The sequence below is a fragment of the Salvelinus alpinus genome, chromosome 20 (genome assembly GCF_045679555.1).
Source record: "Salvelinus alpinus chromosome 20, SLU_Salpinus.1, whole genome shotgun sequence".
Taxonomy (NCBI): domain Eukaryota; kingdom Metazoa; phylum Chordata; class Actinopteri; order Salmoniformes; family Salmonidae; genus Salvelinus; species Salvelinus alpinus.
In genome coordinates this window covers 46,627,921-46,644,184 of record NC_092105.1, presented here as the reverse complement: position 1 = coordinate 46,644,184, position 16,264 = coordinate 46,627,921, and the positions used below count along the sequence as shown (strand labels likewise).

General features: G+C 42.7%; 1 protein-coding gene across 1 annotated transcript in view; it reads left to right on the top strand.

The window, feature by feature from the left end:
- Positions 1-4,920: 4,920 nt before the first annotated feature.
- The window catches only part of LOC139547004 (actin-related protein 3-like), a 35,241-nt gene continuing 23,897 nt past the window's right edge, over positions 4,921-16,264 (top strand). The window contains exon 1 of the mRNA XM_071356030.1: positions 4,921-5,114. Within this exon, the coding sequence (XP_071212131.1) occupies positions 5,071-5,114 (44 nt within the window). The 5' untranslated portion in view covers positions 4,921-5,070. The remainder of the gene's footprint in view (positions 5,115-16,264) is intronic.

The window sequence follows — 16,264 nt, the reverse complement described above, 5'->3', positions numbered from 1 at the left end:
TTCTCTGTATTAGTATTACCCACATCAGCCCATTAAAACGCCCAGGTGGAGCAGGACTTTAGAGCATGTGGCTTTGATTTTAAGTATGACGCCACACAGGCCTCATGATGCTAAGGTAAAAGGGTACCAGAAATAAATGAATGAAAACAAAACTAATGAGAGCACACAGGGCTACAGCACTTTAGGAGTACATAGACACCTTCACTTTTTCCACATTTTGTTACGTTACAGCCTTATTCTAAAATGTATTAAATTGCCCCACCCCCTTATCAATCTACAAACAATAACCCATAATGACAAAGCAAAAACAGGTTTTTAGAAATTGTTGCAAATGTCTTCAAAATAAAAAAACATCACATTTATATAAGTATTCAGACCCTTTACTCAGTACTTTGTTGAAACTCCTTTGGCAGTGATTACAGCCTACATTTTTCTTGGGTATGACGCTACAAGCTTGGCACACCTGTATTTGGGAGAGTTTTTCCCATTCCCTGCAGATCCTCTCAAGCTCTGTCAGGTTGGATGGGGAGCGTCGCTGCGCAGCTATTTTCAGGTTTCACCAGAGATGTTCGATGGGGTTCAAGTCCGGGCTCTGGCGTGGCCTCTCAAGGACATTCAGCGACTTGTCCCGAAGCCACTCCTGCATTGTCTTGGCTGCACTCTGGAGCAGGTTTTCATCAAGGATCTCTGTACTATTCTCCGTTCATCTTTTCCTCGATCCTGACTAGTCTCCCAGTCCCTGCCGCTGAAAAACATCCCCACAGCATGACGCTACCACCACCATGCTTCCCCGTAAGGATGGTGCCAGGATTCCTCCAGACGTGACGCTTGACATTCAGACCAAAGAGTTCAATCTAGGTTTTATCAGACCAGAGAATCTTGTTTTTCATAGAGTCATTTAGGTGCCAAAAAAAGTGTTTAACAAATCAAAATATATTTTATATTTGAGATTCTTCAAAGTTGCCACCCTTTGCCTTTGGCAGCTTTTCGCATTCTCTCAACCATCTTGAAGGAGTTCCCACATATGCTGAGCACTTGTTGGCTGCATTTCCTTCACTCTGCGGTCCAACTCATCCCAAACAATCTCAATTGGATTGAGGTCGGGTCATTGTAGAGGTCAGGTCATCTGATGCAGCACACCATCACTCTCCTTCTTGGTCAAATAGACCTTACACAGACTGGAGGTGTTGGGTCATTGTCCTGTTGAAAAACAAATAATAGTCCCTCTAAGCGCAAACCAGATGGTATTGCGTATCGCTGCAGAATGCTGTGGTAGCCATGCTGGTTAAGTGTGCCTTGAATTCTAAATAAATCACAGACAGTGTCACCAGCAAAGCACCATCACACCTCCTCCTTTATGCTTCACGGTGGGAACCATACATGCGGGGATCGGATCATCCGTTCACCTACTCTGCGTCTCACAAAGACACGGCGGTTGGAACCAAAAATCTAAAATTTGGATTTTCCACTGGTCTAATGTCCATTGCTCGTGTTTCTTGGCCCAAGCAAGTCTCTTCTTCTCATTGGTGTCCTTTAGTAGTGGTTTCTTTGCAGCAATTCGACCATGAATGCCTGATTCACACAGTCTCCTCTGAACAGTTGATGTTGAGATGTCTGTTACTTGAACTCTGTGAAGCATTTATTTGGGCTGCAATCTGAGGTGCAGTTAACTCTAATGAACGTATCCTCTGTAGCAGAGGTGACTCTGGGTCTTTCCTGTGGCGGTCCTCATGAGAGCCAGTTGCATCATATCGCTTGATGGCTTTTACAACTGCACTTGTAGAAACATCCAAAGTTCTTTAAATTTTCCACATTGACTGACCTTCATGTCTTAAAGTAATGATGGACTGTTGTTGTCTTTGCTTATTTGAGCTGTTCTTGCCATAATATGTACTTGGTCTTTTAACAAATAGGGCAATCTTCTGTATACCTCCCCTACCTTGTCACAACACAACTGATTGGCTCAAACGCATGAAGAAGGAAATAAATTACTCAAATTAACTTTTAAGAAGGCACACCTGTTAATTTAAATGCATTCCAGGTGACTACCTCATGAAGCTGTTTGAGAGAATGCCAAGAGTGTGCAAAGCTGTCATCAAGGCAAAGGCTGGCTACTTTTAAGAATCTCAAAAGTAACTTTTTGGGTTACTACATGATTCCATATGTGTTATTTCATAGTTTTGATGTCTTCACTATTCTACAATGTAGAAAATTACAATGTAGATAATTCGTAAAAAATCAAAATAACTTCACAGATCTTCATTGTAAAGGGTTTAAACACTGTTTCCCATGCATGTTCAATGAACCATAAACAATTATTTAACATGCACCTGTGGAACGGTCGTTAAGGCACTAACAGCTTACAGACGGTAGGCAATTAAGGTCACAGCTCTGAAAACTTAGGACACTAAAGAGGCCTTTCTACGGACTCTGAAAAACACCAAAAGAAAGATGCCCAGGGTCCCTGCTCATCTGCTTGAACGTGCCTTAGGCATGCTGCAAGGAGGCTTAAGGACTGCAGATGTGGCCTAGGGCAATAAATTGCAATGTCCGTACTGTGAGACGCCTAAGACAGCGCTACAGGGAGACAGGACGGACAGCTGATCGTCCTCACAGTGGCATACCACGTGTAACAACATCTGCACAGGATCGTTACATCCGAACATCACACCTGCGGGACAGGTACAGGATGGCAACAACAACTGCCCGAGTTACAGCAGGAACGCACAATCCCTCATCAGTGCACAAACGGTCCGCAATAGGCTGAGAAAGGCTGGACTGAGGACTTGTAGGCCTGTTGTAAGTCAGGTCCTCACCAGATATCACCGGCAACAATGTCGCCTATGGGCACAAACCCACCGTCGCTGGACCAGACAGGACTGGCAAGAATGGTCTTCACTGACGAGTCGTGGTTTTGTCTCACCAGGTGTGATGGTCGGATTCGCGTTTATCGTCGAAGGAATGAGCGTTACACCGAGGCCTGTACTCTGGAGCGGGATCGATTTGGAGGTGGAGGGTCCGTCATGGTCTGGGGCGGTGTGTCACAGCATCATTGGACTGAGCTTGTTGTCATTGCAGGCAATCTCAACGCTGTGCGTTACAGGGAAGACATCCTCCTCCCTCATGTGGTACCCTTCCTGCAGGCTCATCCTGACATGACCCTCCAGCATGACAATACCAGATACTGACTGTTACTTTTGACCCCCCCCCCCCCTTTGTTCAGGGACACATTATTCAATTTCTGTTTGTCACATGTCTGTGGATCTTGATCAGTGTATGTCTCAGTTATTGAATCTTGTTGGGTTCCTACAAATATTTACACATTAAGTTTGCTGAAAATAAACACAGTTGACAGTGAGAGGACATTTCTTTTTTTGCTGAGTTTATTTTTACTAAAGAAAACCCTTTGAATTAGTAGGTGTCCAAACTTTTGACTGGTACTGTATGTAAATAATGTATATTTTTGTGTGCCTGGAGCACAGAGAGTAGCATAGAAACTCATCAAGACAAACCCTTCTTAGTATGCTATGTTTTCTCTGATTTATGCCAGTGTGAAAGAGATTGCAACCTTACGGGGGAAATGCACATGATGTAAGATGACCTGAAAGAGTTATCCATACAGACAGCGTGATTGATAGGTGAAACTCACAGGCATCTTGAAGCCAAAGTAGGCTAGGCGCCCACGAACGTGAGGTTCCCAGACATGCCAAACCACAAAGCCAAGATGGCCACCATCGTGCTGAATGGGATGGCTGCCAAGAAGCCCTCCACCCACAGGATCAGGTTAATCAGGAAGTCTGCAAACAAGAGCCTGAGAGGGAGGGATTAAAGGGGTAGGGGGGGACAGTGAATATTTTACTGGAAAAATGGGCAACAGCATCAGCCCCATAAAGTCTAAAGACATGTTTCAATATTTTTTCAGTCAAGCATGATGCCATGATGTGTAAAAGCTGTTATTGACAAAAGGGAATATTTATGATAAATACATAGAAAACATTGTTGTTCCGACAAGGAGTATTCATTAGAAAAGTGGTGGATCCTCGTGAATAATTTTAATTAAAATGTAGTCCACTCCTGATCGGCTAAACGTTCACATTAGTAAAATAAGGATATATAACCAAAACAACACTCACTGTTCTTGTTATAAATGCATGCCCATTGTCTCAAGGTAATCAGGACAGCGCTTATCAACAGTCACAAAGTGGTTTACAGATACCCAGCCTAAAAACCCCTAAGCAATGCAGCGGCAGAAGCACAGTGACTACATGGGCTAAACTTGATCACCAGAAGTCTGGGACAAGATAGAATGCAGAGGTTAGACACTAAACTCAAAGCAAGCAGATTTGACATGAGCAAATGTAGTTTTGATTCACTGATGAAGAGTCCCCAGTTGCAAGTTTAGTAAAGTAGTTGCATTAATTCTCAAATTGAGTTGCATGCTTGTAAATCTTATTCAATGTATTCACATAATGTATCAAGTTATGTTTGCAAGTGTTGTATTTATTCACACATCACTTACGTGCTTGCAAGTGTTGTGTGCGACTACAAAACTGATAATACAGGTGAAACTCATATTTGACATGTGCAAATCATACTTTATATGCATGTACACTTATGTCTCTATTTTACCTTCGAACACAGGGGCCACTGTGAACCACACTGCCTGCATTGCTCAAGCGCTCCCCGGCGTCAGCCATCTTGCCTCTCCCTGCCTGCCGGTTTCCACTAGATAACGCAGCCACAAAGTCAAAATTGGCTATATCGGAAAATATTAATGACATTTTTTTTGTTTTTTGTTCTTATTTAAAGCATAGGTTAAGACATAATGTTGGCGGAGTGGTTAAGATTTAAAATCAGATTTTAAGATGAGAAATTGTAGAAAGAGGCGGGGTTTATGACTTTGTGGCTGTGTTACCTAGTGACGACCTGCCTGTCCAAGACCAAGTGCGGAAGTAAAAACTGTACGGGTTCTGGATTCCGTACTCCTGTGGACGGTTTGCAAGATCCTCCACCCGACACAGACTGCTTTCAATTCAAAACAAACATTTGTGATTACCAGAAGTACACGAGATGGCAGGACGATTACCGGCGTGTGTTGTCGACTGTGGTACAGGGTAAGCTATTCAAACTAGAACGCTGTACAGACGGAGCATCGAGATTTTGGGTGTCACCGAGACATAGCCCATCGCTGTCAGCAACTGGGTGTGTTGCTAGTTAGCTTGCTAAATATAATTAATGTAACCTTTCATGGCGATTCATTGCGAAACAAATGTTTTCATCGTTTTGTTAGGTCGTTATTGCACGACTGTTTCATTGTAATTGACTGCGGTTTGCTGTGTTCGCTAGTTGGCTAACGCGTTAGCTAGATGGCTATAAGCTTGCTAATTGCTTGATATCAGAAAATGTTTTTCTGTCGGAAAGGCTTTTTCAATACAAAAAAATACTAACCCTATTGCCGGGGTTCTAATAGAACTGTTTTACATTTCTGACTTACTCTGAGTGGACATTATAAATGGGCTTTGCATATTTTTTTGTACTGTGTAATGGTAGCTACTAGCTATACAGTTCATAAGTAATTTTACAGTGCTCACTACAAGTCATCCCCGACTTTGAGCACGCGCAGAGCGACTTCCTATATTGTCGACTTCCTCATTCACGCTTTTTAGTCCATATATGGTCGTTTTCGGCATCTGAACATGTTTTTTTGATTAACAAACTTCTCTAATTTCTTCACTTTAGCCCTAGTCTGATCCTTAAATATCTCAAATGAAACTACACATGAATCATTTTTCTGAATAACAAAGACTGATTCGAATTCGTAAATAAGCAAGGGAATTTTCACTTAAGAGTGACCTCACAGTTCTACAACGCTTTTCATTGATTGTGCATACTTCTGCATTATGCCCAATATTTTTGGATGCCAATATATTCATTGCACGTCCCAAGATGTATTCAAAGCCAGTGAATTAGGAACAGTTAGGTTTAGGCTCATCCCTCATTATCGAACTGTGCAATACACCACAACATTTTAGTTGCCTCGTTTTAGCAAATAATCACTTTGGTGAGTCTTATTCAGTAACACAAGAATGTTTTTGTTCGGTCCTCAGTCTTTGAATAATTATTGCTAGTGCAATTCTCTGCATCTGTTACTTGTGTTAATTGTTAGGCCTACTTATTGTTTATCAATGTACATGATTAAATCTAAGGAGCAATATCTAATGTATGCATTTGATATATCCTTGGCCTAGATGTAGATTATTTGAAATTACAGGGATTTATGTTTAATACTATAGTTAGGGTTATTGCCTAACTGAGATGCGGCTGTGCTGCAGCACTTGCATGTAAAGACTTGAACTCGTCACTCCGTACGTTGCCCTGCATACCTCTCCACTTATCTTCCCCCCTCCCTTTGGGCTATTAGGCTAGTGCATCTGGTCCTCGCTGGGGAAGAGGACAGGAAACTACAGCTGAGGATGGGGAATGAGGCTAACTCCTTTGTAAAGCAGATGTTTGAAAATGCTGAGAAGGCCAAGATTCTAAAGTACCAGACCAGCAGAAGTCAAATCGAGTACACCACCACACAGCTCATGAGTCACGCTCAGATAGCCAAAATGTGTGAACTGAACTCCACATCCTTTTACCTCATGCACAAGTGGGATGCTATTCTTAGAACTCAACTGTTCCATTTCACTGTTATTGTAGGGCTAGTTTGTCCACTCCTCTGTAAAAGTTGTGTTCGGGGCTATGTGAAAGAGCCACTATTTTATGTAGGCTACTGTATAATATTTTTTTTGCAGGGGTCCATTCTTGGTCAAAACAAAGGCTTCATATGTAGGCTAGGTGTTGCAGGCAAGGCTTGCAACTGAGACTAGTACCTGCGACTAGGGTGGAGTCGTCCTTTGCTTATCATCCACAGCAAACAGTTTTTATCTCGTATATATTTAGGCCTAATCATTGTCTAAATTTAGCCTGCATTTGGCCTTGATTCACAGTGTAGCCTAGTAGATAGGCCTAGTTAGCATTTCACAGAGAGCTACCCAGTCCAGGCCCACTGCCCAATCCCGACTCGATCTCTAGCCCCTACCTTCTATCTCTTTCATAGAAAGTGGGCCTAGATTTTTAGAAGATTGGGTGTAAGCAGTATGTCAGAATATCCCCACTATAGAGAGGGTGAGTTAGAGAGGAAGGTAGGCTGTCCATTGTCCTATCTCACCTATCCAATCCTTTAAGATATAGTGACGAAGGGCTTGGGCAGGGATCAGCAAGTAGATTCAGCCCTGGGCCGATTTATTTTAAATTACAAATAATTTGTAGAATGCAAATTGACCGCAAGAAGCCCAAACAGATATATTTGACTAAAACGTAGTCATTGCTTACATTTGTATACGATCATGTCTCTATATTTTTCGTGGAAATAGTTGGGGGAAAGATTTCCAAAATTAAAATCACTTGGAGCTGATTTCCTAGTGTTTTTAATTTAGTATTTTATGTCCAACAATGACAATGTTAAATAAGAATGCAAATTTGCTCAGAACACTTGGGACACCAAAAAACCCCACCCGTGGGCCAAATTCGGCCTGTGGGCCGCCAGTTGGGGAACCCTGGGCTAGGGGGTCGATTTGGAATTGAAACACTCCTGTGTTTGTGTTTGTGTCCACTGCTAGGAGTGTGGTGCAACAGGCTTGTTGAGGCAGGTAGCTGTCCCAGACATGCTAGGGCTGTTCAGTGGAATGAAGCCCTAAGCCTGTGTTTTTGTGTCTTCCACGTTCCAAGTACACATAGTAGAATTCTTCTTCTTCATAGTTAGGCTTTTATAAGCAACTAGGCCTAGCCTACTTTCTAGCTAGGCTGTAGCCTATTCATTGAAACTATGGAATTGAAAAGCACCTTTAGACAATGTCTCATCCTTATTGTAGTGTCAACTAAGCTAGGCCTATATCCTTATGGTATTGTCTCAACTAGGCTATATCCTTAAGGTATTGTCTCAACTAGACTAGGCTATATCCTAGAGCTGACCACATTTTAGTCGACTGGTCATTTGTTTGGTCGATAGACTGTTGGTTGACCGACATTTCTTTAGTCGAGCAGTCGCAAAATATATATATATTTTTTAATGGTGCACAAGACACCTGTCTGATTTGCACCTGTCTCAGTGGACTAATCCATTGCAGAGGCCACAGGGATGGCACAGTCCATCACTCTAAGACACGTGATACTGAAATTGTATGTAAAAAATAATGGTGCAACACATCAATTTTATTACAAATGCGCTTTCTCCCTCGATGGATAGGGTCGCTGTCCGCGGTTCTTAAATGTAATTTACAGTGCGCTGTATAATTGGCGCCTTTCCCTGTGTTGCTATGTGCATAATAGTAAAGTTAACCAGCATATTGGGATTGAGAACAATGCGGCGGAGGCAGCAGCAGAGACGAGGAAACAGCCCTTGCCTGAGCCTAATTGTCGAAGCAAATTTAGTAGAGCGGAAACCCCAACTTAATTAGGTCTGTAATCAATAGCCTAACTGTTAAATGTACCTGGCTTTATAAATCATCCACATATACAGTATCTACAAAAGTTAGACAAATCTGTTTTCTGTTTTCGTGTTTTTTTTTTTAATAGCCTACTGATTCCGTGAGCACCAAGCCTCATGCAACGGTAAAATGTCGGACAAAGCAATTTCACAGATTCGGCTGTTTTTTAATCTTTGCTATGCTGTAATAAAGGCGTTACAATTTTTTTTGTTAGAACAGACTGGTATTACTTATTTATTTAGTGTTTACACTGTTCCAAACAGGCAGAAAAATAATACAGCACCTCTTTGTCACACATAATATGCACGCAGCTCTTGCTCCTATACCCTCTTTTCTTGATCTCCTTCTTATTGTTATTACAATTATGATGATCATCATTATAATAATATGTAATGTCGTTATCATTAGTTGGCTTTGTTTAGTAGGCTTGAATATCCATTGAGCTGTAGCCCTAAGAGCGCGTCCCTGTTTAGTCTTAATTTACTTACGCCTATATTTCAATAAATAGGCTACTGGATCATTCGTTCATGCCATCACACAGCATACGAGACATTCATGCTTTGAAATGCAATCAAGCATTTTAGTTTTAAAATGAAATGACAAAGGGAATTTTGAATAAATGCCTTAACAATAAATAAACCGCAATTCACAAATGCATGCTACTGTTTTTAGTCTGCTGTAATAAAGGCTTTATATTAGGGCTGGGCGATATGGAAAAAATATATCACAGTATTTAAAAAACAATGACGGTATTTGACAGTATTTTTAGTTTTTGTATAATACAAATTCTACGTTTGCTTTATAAGTAGTGGGTGATCCTAGGGTGGCAACACATACATTCTAAGTGACTTCAATGAGTCTTTCTCCATTCTGATTGCTTTATACTGTTCAATTCAACTTCAACCAAAACAAATTTCAGCACTTTTATTAATTTCTGCATTTCCTGCACTCAATTGCAGTGGTGGAAAAAGTTCCCAATTGTCATACTTGAGTTAAAGATACCTTAATAGAAAATGACTCAAGTAAAAGTGAAAGTCACCCAGTAAAATACTACTTGAGTAAAAGTCTAAAAGTATTTGGTTTTAAATATACTTAAGTATCAAAAGGTGAAAGTGTAAATCATTTCAAATTCCTTATATTAAGCAAACCAGATGGCACAATTTACTTTTTTTCTTTTTATTTACGGATAGCCAGGGGCACACTCAGACAGACATAATTTACAAACAAAGCATTTGTGTTTAGTGAGTCCTCCAGATCAGAGGTAGTAGATGATCAGGGATATTCTCTTGACAAGTGTGTGAATTGGACCATTATCCTGTCCTGCTAAGCATTCAAAATGTAACAAGTACTTTTAGGTGTCAGGGAAAATGCATGGAGTGAGAAGTACAGTATTTTCTTTATGAATGTAGTGAAGTAAAAGTTGTCAAAAAATAGTAAAGTACAGATACCAACAAAAAACATGACGTAAGTAGTACTTGTAAGTATTTTTTACTTAAGTACTTTACACCACTGCTCAATTAAGAGAATTTCCACACTGCCACCAAGGGCTGCACGATAAATCATCTAGGACTTATTTTTAACCAAATGTTGCAATTGCGATTTGACTTGCCAATTATCAAATTATGTTAGTCACATGCATACAGCAGGTGCAGACCTTAGAGTGAAATGCTTACTTACGAGCCCCTAACCAACAATGCCGTTTCAAAAAATACAGATAAGAATAAGAGATAAAATTAACAAGTAATTAAAGAGCAGCAGTGAAATAACAATAGCGAGACCAAATACAGGGAGGGGGGGGGGGTTACCGATACAGAGTCAATGTGCGGGGGCACCGGTTATTTGAGGTAGTATGTACATGTAGGTCGAGTTATTAAAGTGACTATGCATAGATGACAACAGAGTAGCAGTGGTGTAAAGAGGGGGGGGGACACTGCAAATAGTCTGGGTAGCCATTTGAATAGATGTTAAGGAGTCTTATGGCTTGGGGGTAGAAGCTGTTTAGAAGCCTCTTGGAACTAGACTTGGCACTCCGGTACCGCTTGCTGTGCGGTAGCAGAGAGCACAGTCTATGCTAGGGTGGCTGGAATCTTTGACAATTTTTAAGGCCTTTCTCTGACACCGCCTGGTATAGAGGTCCTGGATGGCAGGAAGCTTGGCCCCAGTGATGTACTGGGCCATTCGCACTACCCTCTGTAGTGCCTTGCGGTCGGAGGCCGAGCAGTTGCCATACCAGGCAGTGATGCAACCAGCCAGGATGCTCTCGATGGTGCAGCTGTAGAACCTTTTGGGGATCTGAGGACCCATGCCAAATCTTTTTGAGTGAGAATAGGTATGTCGTGCCCTCTTCACGACTGTCTTGGTGTGCTTGGACCATGTTAGTTTGTTGGTGATGTGGGCACCATAGAACTTGAAGCTCCCAACCTGCTCCACTGCAGCCCCGTCGATGAGAATGGGAGTGTGCTCGGTCCTCTTTTTCCTGTAGTCCACACTCATCTCCTTAGTCTTGATCACGTTGAGGGAGAGGTTGTTGTCCTGGCACGACGCGGCCAGGTCTCTGATCTCCCTATAGGCTGTCTCGTCGTTGTCGGTGATCAGGTTTACCACTGTTGTGTCATCTGCAAATGTAATGATGGTGTTGGAGTCGTGCCTGGTCGTGCAGTCATGAGTGAACAGGGAGTACAGGAGGGGACTGAGCACGCACCCCTGCGTTGAGGATCAGTGTTGTGGATGTGTTGCTACCTACCCTTACCACCTGGGGGCGGCCTGTCAAGAAGTCCAGGATCCAGTTGTAGAGGGAGGTGTTTAGTTTCAGGGTCCTTAGCTTAGTGATGAGCTTTGAAGGCACTATGGTGTTTTACACTGAGCTGTAGTCAGTGAATAGCATTCTCACATAGGTGTTCCTTTTGTCCAGGTGGGAAAGAGCAGTGTGGAGTGCAATGGAGATGGCGGCAAATTGGTTTGGGTCTAGGGTTTCTGGGATGATGGTGTTGATGTGAGCCATGACCAGCCTTTCAAGGTACTTCATGGCTACAGATGAGAGTGCTACGGGTCGGTAGTCGTTTAAGCAGGTTACCTTAGTGTTCTTGGGCACAGAGACTATGGTGGTCTGTTTAAAACATGTTGGTATTACAGACTCGGACAGTGAGAGCTTGAAAATGTCAGTGAAGACACTTGCCAGTTAGAGCAAAACTGTTGAATCATGGAAATAGAATGACTATTCTAATTCTGTAGTTAGAATATAATAGTGGGAACTTTGAATACAGTGTTGTTTGAGATGACAACACATTAAAATGCCAGGGAGGAGTTATTGTGACAGGGTAGGAACTAAAGTGTTGATAAGTGTTTCCTAGGGGACCCTATAAGCTTTGGTTACATTGCATGTTTTCTCTTAGCTACTTCATGTAGCTAACATTCTTTCTTTGCATATTCCTCTTGATTTAGAAGATACTGTTGCACAAACAACATGCTGATTTAGGTCTACACCATCACTGGTATTTTCAGGCTGTATTAGGTAGCTACGTTTGCTCTGACTCGGTACATTTATTAGCTAGCTATTAGCATTAGCAGCTAACAATTAGCGTCTCACAAGATTCAGGGCAACTTGATAAGAAAATACAAACTAGCTGTTTGCTGATGTAAGAAACACAAACTAATCGTGTCATTATAGAACGCCAGTGGATTCATATTAAGAAGCAAAGTGAAAACAGCATTGTTGTCATCAACATTGTTGCATGTGCTGCGTTGACCATGCAGATTGAATGCAAGTGTCTCGTGGTTGAGGAACATCAAATGCGCTCCTTGAGCGACAGGGGGCGTGGCTAGGTCTGTGTGGAAAGTGGCACGGAGAGAAAGAGCGGAGAGAGATGACTCAGATAGCGAAGTAAACTATAAAAATTGACATTAGACATGGCGCATCACATTTAACAAACCAAACATTCAAATAACGCTATAGAAGGTAAATAAAAATTTAAAAAACGGTCCCTGCATCAATACCGGTATACCGCCCAGCCCTGCTTTATATATATTGTAATGACCTGACTAGATCATAAATGAACAATTGTCCAGACATAGGATTGAGTTTGCGAATCGACGGTTTATTAAACCAACTTTACACAGGCTACTGTTTGGCCGTAGCCCACGTCAAATAAATGACAGATAACCCACAAGCCAATCGTGACCTTCTCTTGTGAAGCCCAGACGTAAAAAGAGAGAGAACAAAGGCCAAACCGGGTCTTAACCTCCCATGCTCCATCCCCCTGCCCAACCCCCTCCACGCCACTCCGCCAACCGCCAGGATGCCCAGCATCAGAACATTCCAGGCATTCCCGTGATTTTTTTATTTTATTTAACCTTTATTTAACCAGGTAGGCAAATTGAGAACACGTTCTCATTTACAATTGCGACCTGGCCAAGATAAAGCAAAGCAGTTCGACACATACAACAACACATAGTTACACATGGAGTAAAACAAACATATAGTCAATAATACAGTGAAAAAAAAAATAAGTCTATATACAATGTGAGCAAGTGAGGTGAGATAAGGGAGGTGAAGGCAAACAAATATATGTATAAATAAATAAAATAAATAAATAAAAATATAAAAGGCCATGGAGGTGAAGTGAATACAACACAGCAAGTAAAATAAAACTAAAAAAAAAAAACCCTGGAATGGTTGGTTTGCAGCGGAAGAAAGTGCAAAGTAGAGACAGAAAATAATGGGGTGCAAAGGAGCAAAATAAATTAATAAAATAAATACAGTAGGTAAAGAGGTAGTTGTTTGGGCTAAATTGTAGATGGGTTATGTACAGGTGCAGTAATCTATGAGCTGCTCTGACAGCTGGTGCTTAAAGCTAGTGAGGGAGATAGGTGTTTCCAATTTCAGAGATTTTTGTAGTTCGTTCCAGTCATTGGCAGCAGAGAACTGGAAGGAGAGGCGTCCAAAGGAAGAATTGGTTTTGGGGGTGACTAGAGAGATATACCTGCTGGAGCGCGTGCTACAGATAGGTGCTGCTATGGTGACCAGCGAGCAGAGATAAGGGGGGACTTTACCTAGCAGGGTCTTGTAGATGACCTGGAACCAGTGGGTTTGGCGACGAGTATGAAGCGAGGGCCAGCCAACGAGAGTGTACAGGTCGCAGTGGTGGGTAGTATATGGGGCTTTGGTGACAAAACGGATGGCACTGTGATAGACTGCATCCAATTTATTGAGTAGGGTTTTGGAGGCTATTTTGTAAATGACATCACCGAAGTCGAGGATTGGTAGGATGGTCAGTTTTACAAGGGTATGTTTGGCAGCATGAGTAAAGGATGCTTTGTTGCGGAATAGGAAGCCAATTCTAGATTTGACTTTGGATTGGAGATGTTTGATGTGAGTCTGGAAGGAGAGTTTACAGTCTAACCAGACACCTAGGTATTTGTAGTTGTCCACATATTCTAAGTCAGAACCGTCCAAAGTAGTGATGTTGGACAGGCGGGCAGGGGCAGGCAGCGATCGGTTGAAGAGCATGCATTTGGTTTTACTTGTATTTAAGAGCAGTTGGAGGCCACGGAAGGAGAGTTGTATGGCATTGAAGCTCGCCTGGAGAGTTGTTAACACAGTGTCAAAAGAAGGGCCAGAAGTATACAGAATAGTGTCGTCTGCGTAGAGGTGGATCAGAGAATCACCAGCAGCAAGAGCGACATCATTGATGTATACAGAGAAGAGAGTCGGTCCAAGAATTGAACCCTGTGGCACCCCCATAGAGACTGCCAGAGGCCCGGACAACAGACCCTCCGATTTGACACACTGAACTCGATCAGAGAAGTAGTTGGTGAACCAGGCGAGGCAATCATTAGAGAAACCAAGGCTGTCGAGTCTGCCAATGAGGATGTGGTGATTGACAGAGTCAAAAGCCTTGGCCAGGTCAATGAATACGGCTGCACAGTATTGTTTCCTATCGATGGCGGTTACGATGTCGTTTATGACCTTGAGCGTGGCTGAGGTGCACCCATGACCAGCTCTGAAACCAGATTGCATAGCGGAGAAGGTGTGGTGGGATTCGAAATGGTCGGTAATCTGTTTGTTGACTTGGCTTTCGAAGACCTTAGAAAGGCAGGGTAGGATAGATATAGGTCTGTAGCAGTTAGGGTCAAGGGTGTCCCCCCCTTTGAAGAGGGGGATAACCGCAGCTGCTTTCCAATCTTTGGGGATCTCGGACGACACGAAAGAGAGGTTGAAGAGGCTAGTAATAGGGGTGGCAACAATTTCAGCAGATAGTTTTAGAAAGAAAGGGTCCAGATTATCTAGCCCGGCTGATTTGTAAGGGTCCAGATTTTGCAGCTCATTTAGGACATCAGCTGACTGTATTTGGGAGAAAGAGAAATGGGGGAAGCTTGGGCGAGTAGCAGAGGGGAGGGCAGTGCTGTTGTCCGGGGTAGGGGCAGCCAGATGGAAAGCATGGCCAGCCGTGGAAAAATGCTTATTGAAATTCTCAATTATAGTGGATTTGTCGGTGGTGACAGTGTTTCCTATCTTCAGAGCGGTTGGAAGCTGGGAGGAGGTGTTCTTATTCTCCATGGACTTTACGGTGTCCCAGAACTTTTTTGAATTTGTGTTGCAGGAAGCAAATTTCTGCTTGAAAAAGCTAGCCTTGGCTGTTCTAACTGCCTGTGTATATTGGTTTCTGGCTTCCCTGAAAAGTTGCATATCACGGGGGCTGTTCGATGCTAATGCAGAACGCCATAGGATGTTTTTCTGTTGGTTAAGGGCAGTCAGGTCAGGAGAGAACCAAGGGCTATATCTGTTCCTGGTTCTAAATTTCTTGAATGGGGCATGCTTATTCAAGATGGTGAGGAAGGCATTTTTAAAAAATGACCAGGCATCCTCTACTGACGGGATGAGATCGATATCCTTCCAGGATACCCCGGCCAGGTCGATTAGAAAGGCCTGCTCGCTGAAGTGTTTCAGGGAGCGTTTGACAGTGATGAGTGGAGGTCGTTTGACCGCTGACCCATTACGGATACAGGCAATGAGGCAGTGATCGCTGAGATCTTGGTTGAAAACAGCAGAGGTGTATTTGGAGGGCAAGTTTGTTAGGATGATATCTATGAGGGTACCCGAGTTTACGGAATTGGGGTGGTACCTGGTAGGTTCATTGATAATTTGTGTGAGATTGAGGGCATCAAGCTTAGATTGTAGGGTGGCTGGGGTTTTGAGCATGTTCAAATTTAGGTCGCCTAGCAGCACGAACTCTGAAGATAGATGGGGGGCAATCAGTTCACATATAGTGTCCAGAGCACAGCTGGGGGCAGAGGGTGGTCTATAGCAGGCGGCAACGGTGAGAGACTTGTTTTTAGAGAGGTGGATTTTTAAAAGTAGAAGTTCAAATTGTTTGGGAACAGACCTGGATAGTAAGACAGAACTCTGCAGGCAGTCTTTGCAGTAGATTGCAACACCGCCCCCTTTGGCCGTTCTATCTTGTCTGAAAATCTTGTAATTGGGGATGAAAATATCTGAGTTTTTGGTGGTCTTTCTAAGCCAGGATTCAGACACGGCTAAAACATCCGGGTTGGCAGAGTGTGCTAAAGCAGTGAACAAAACAAACTTAGGGAGGAGGCTTCTAATGTTAACATGCATGAAGCCAAGGCTATTACGGTTACAGAAGTCATCAAAAGAGAGCGCCTGGGGAATAGGAGTGGAGCCAGGTACTGCAGGGCCTGGATTCACCTCTACATCACCAGAGGAACAGAGGAGG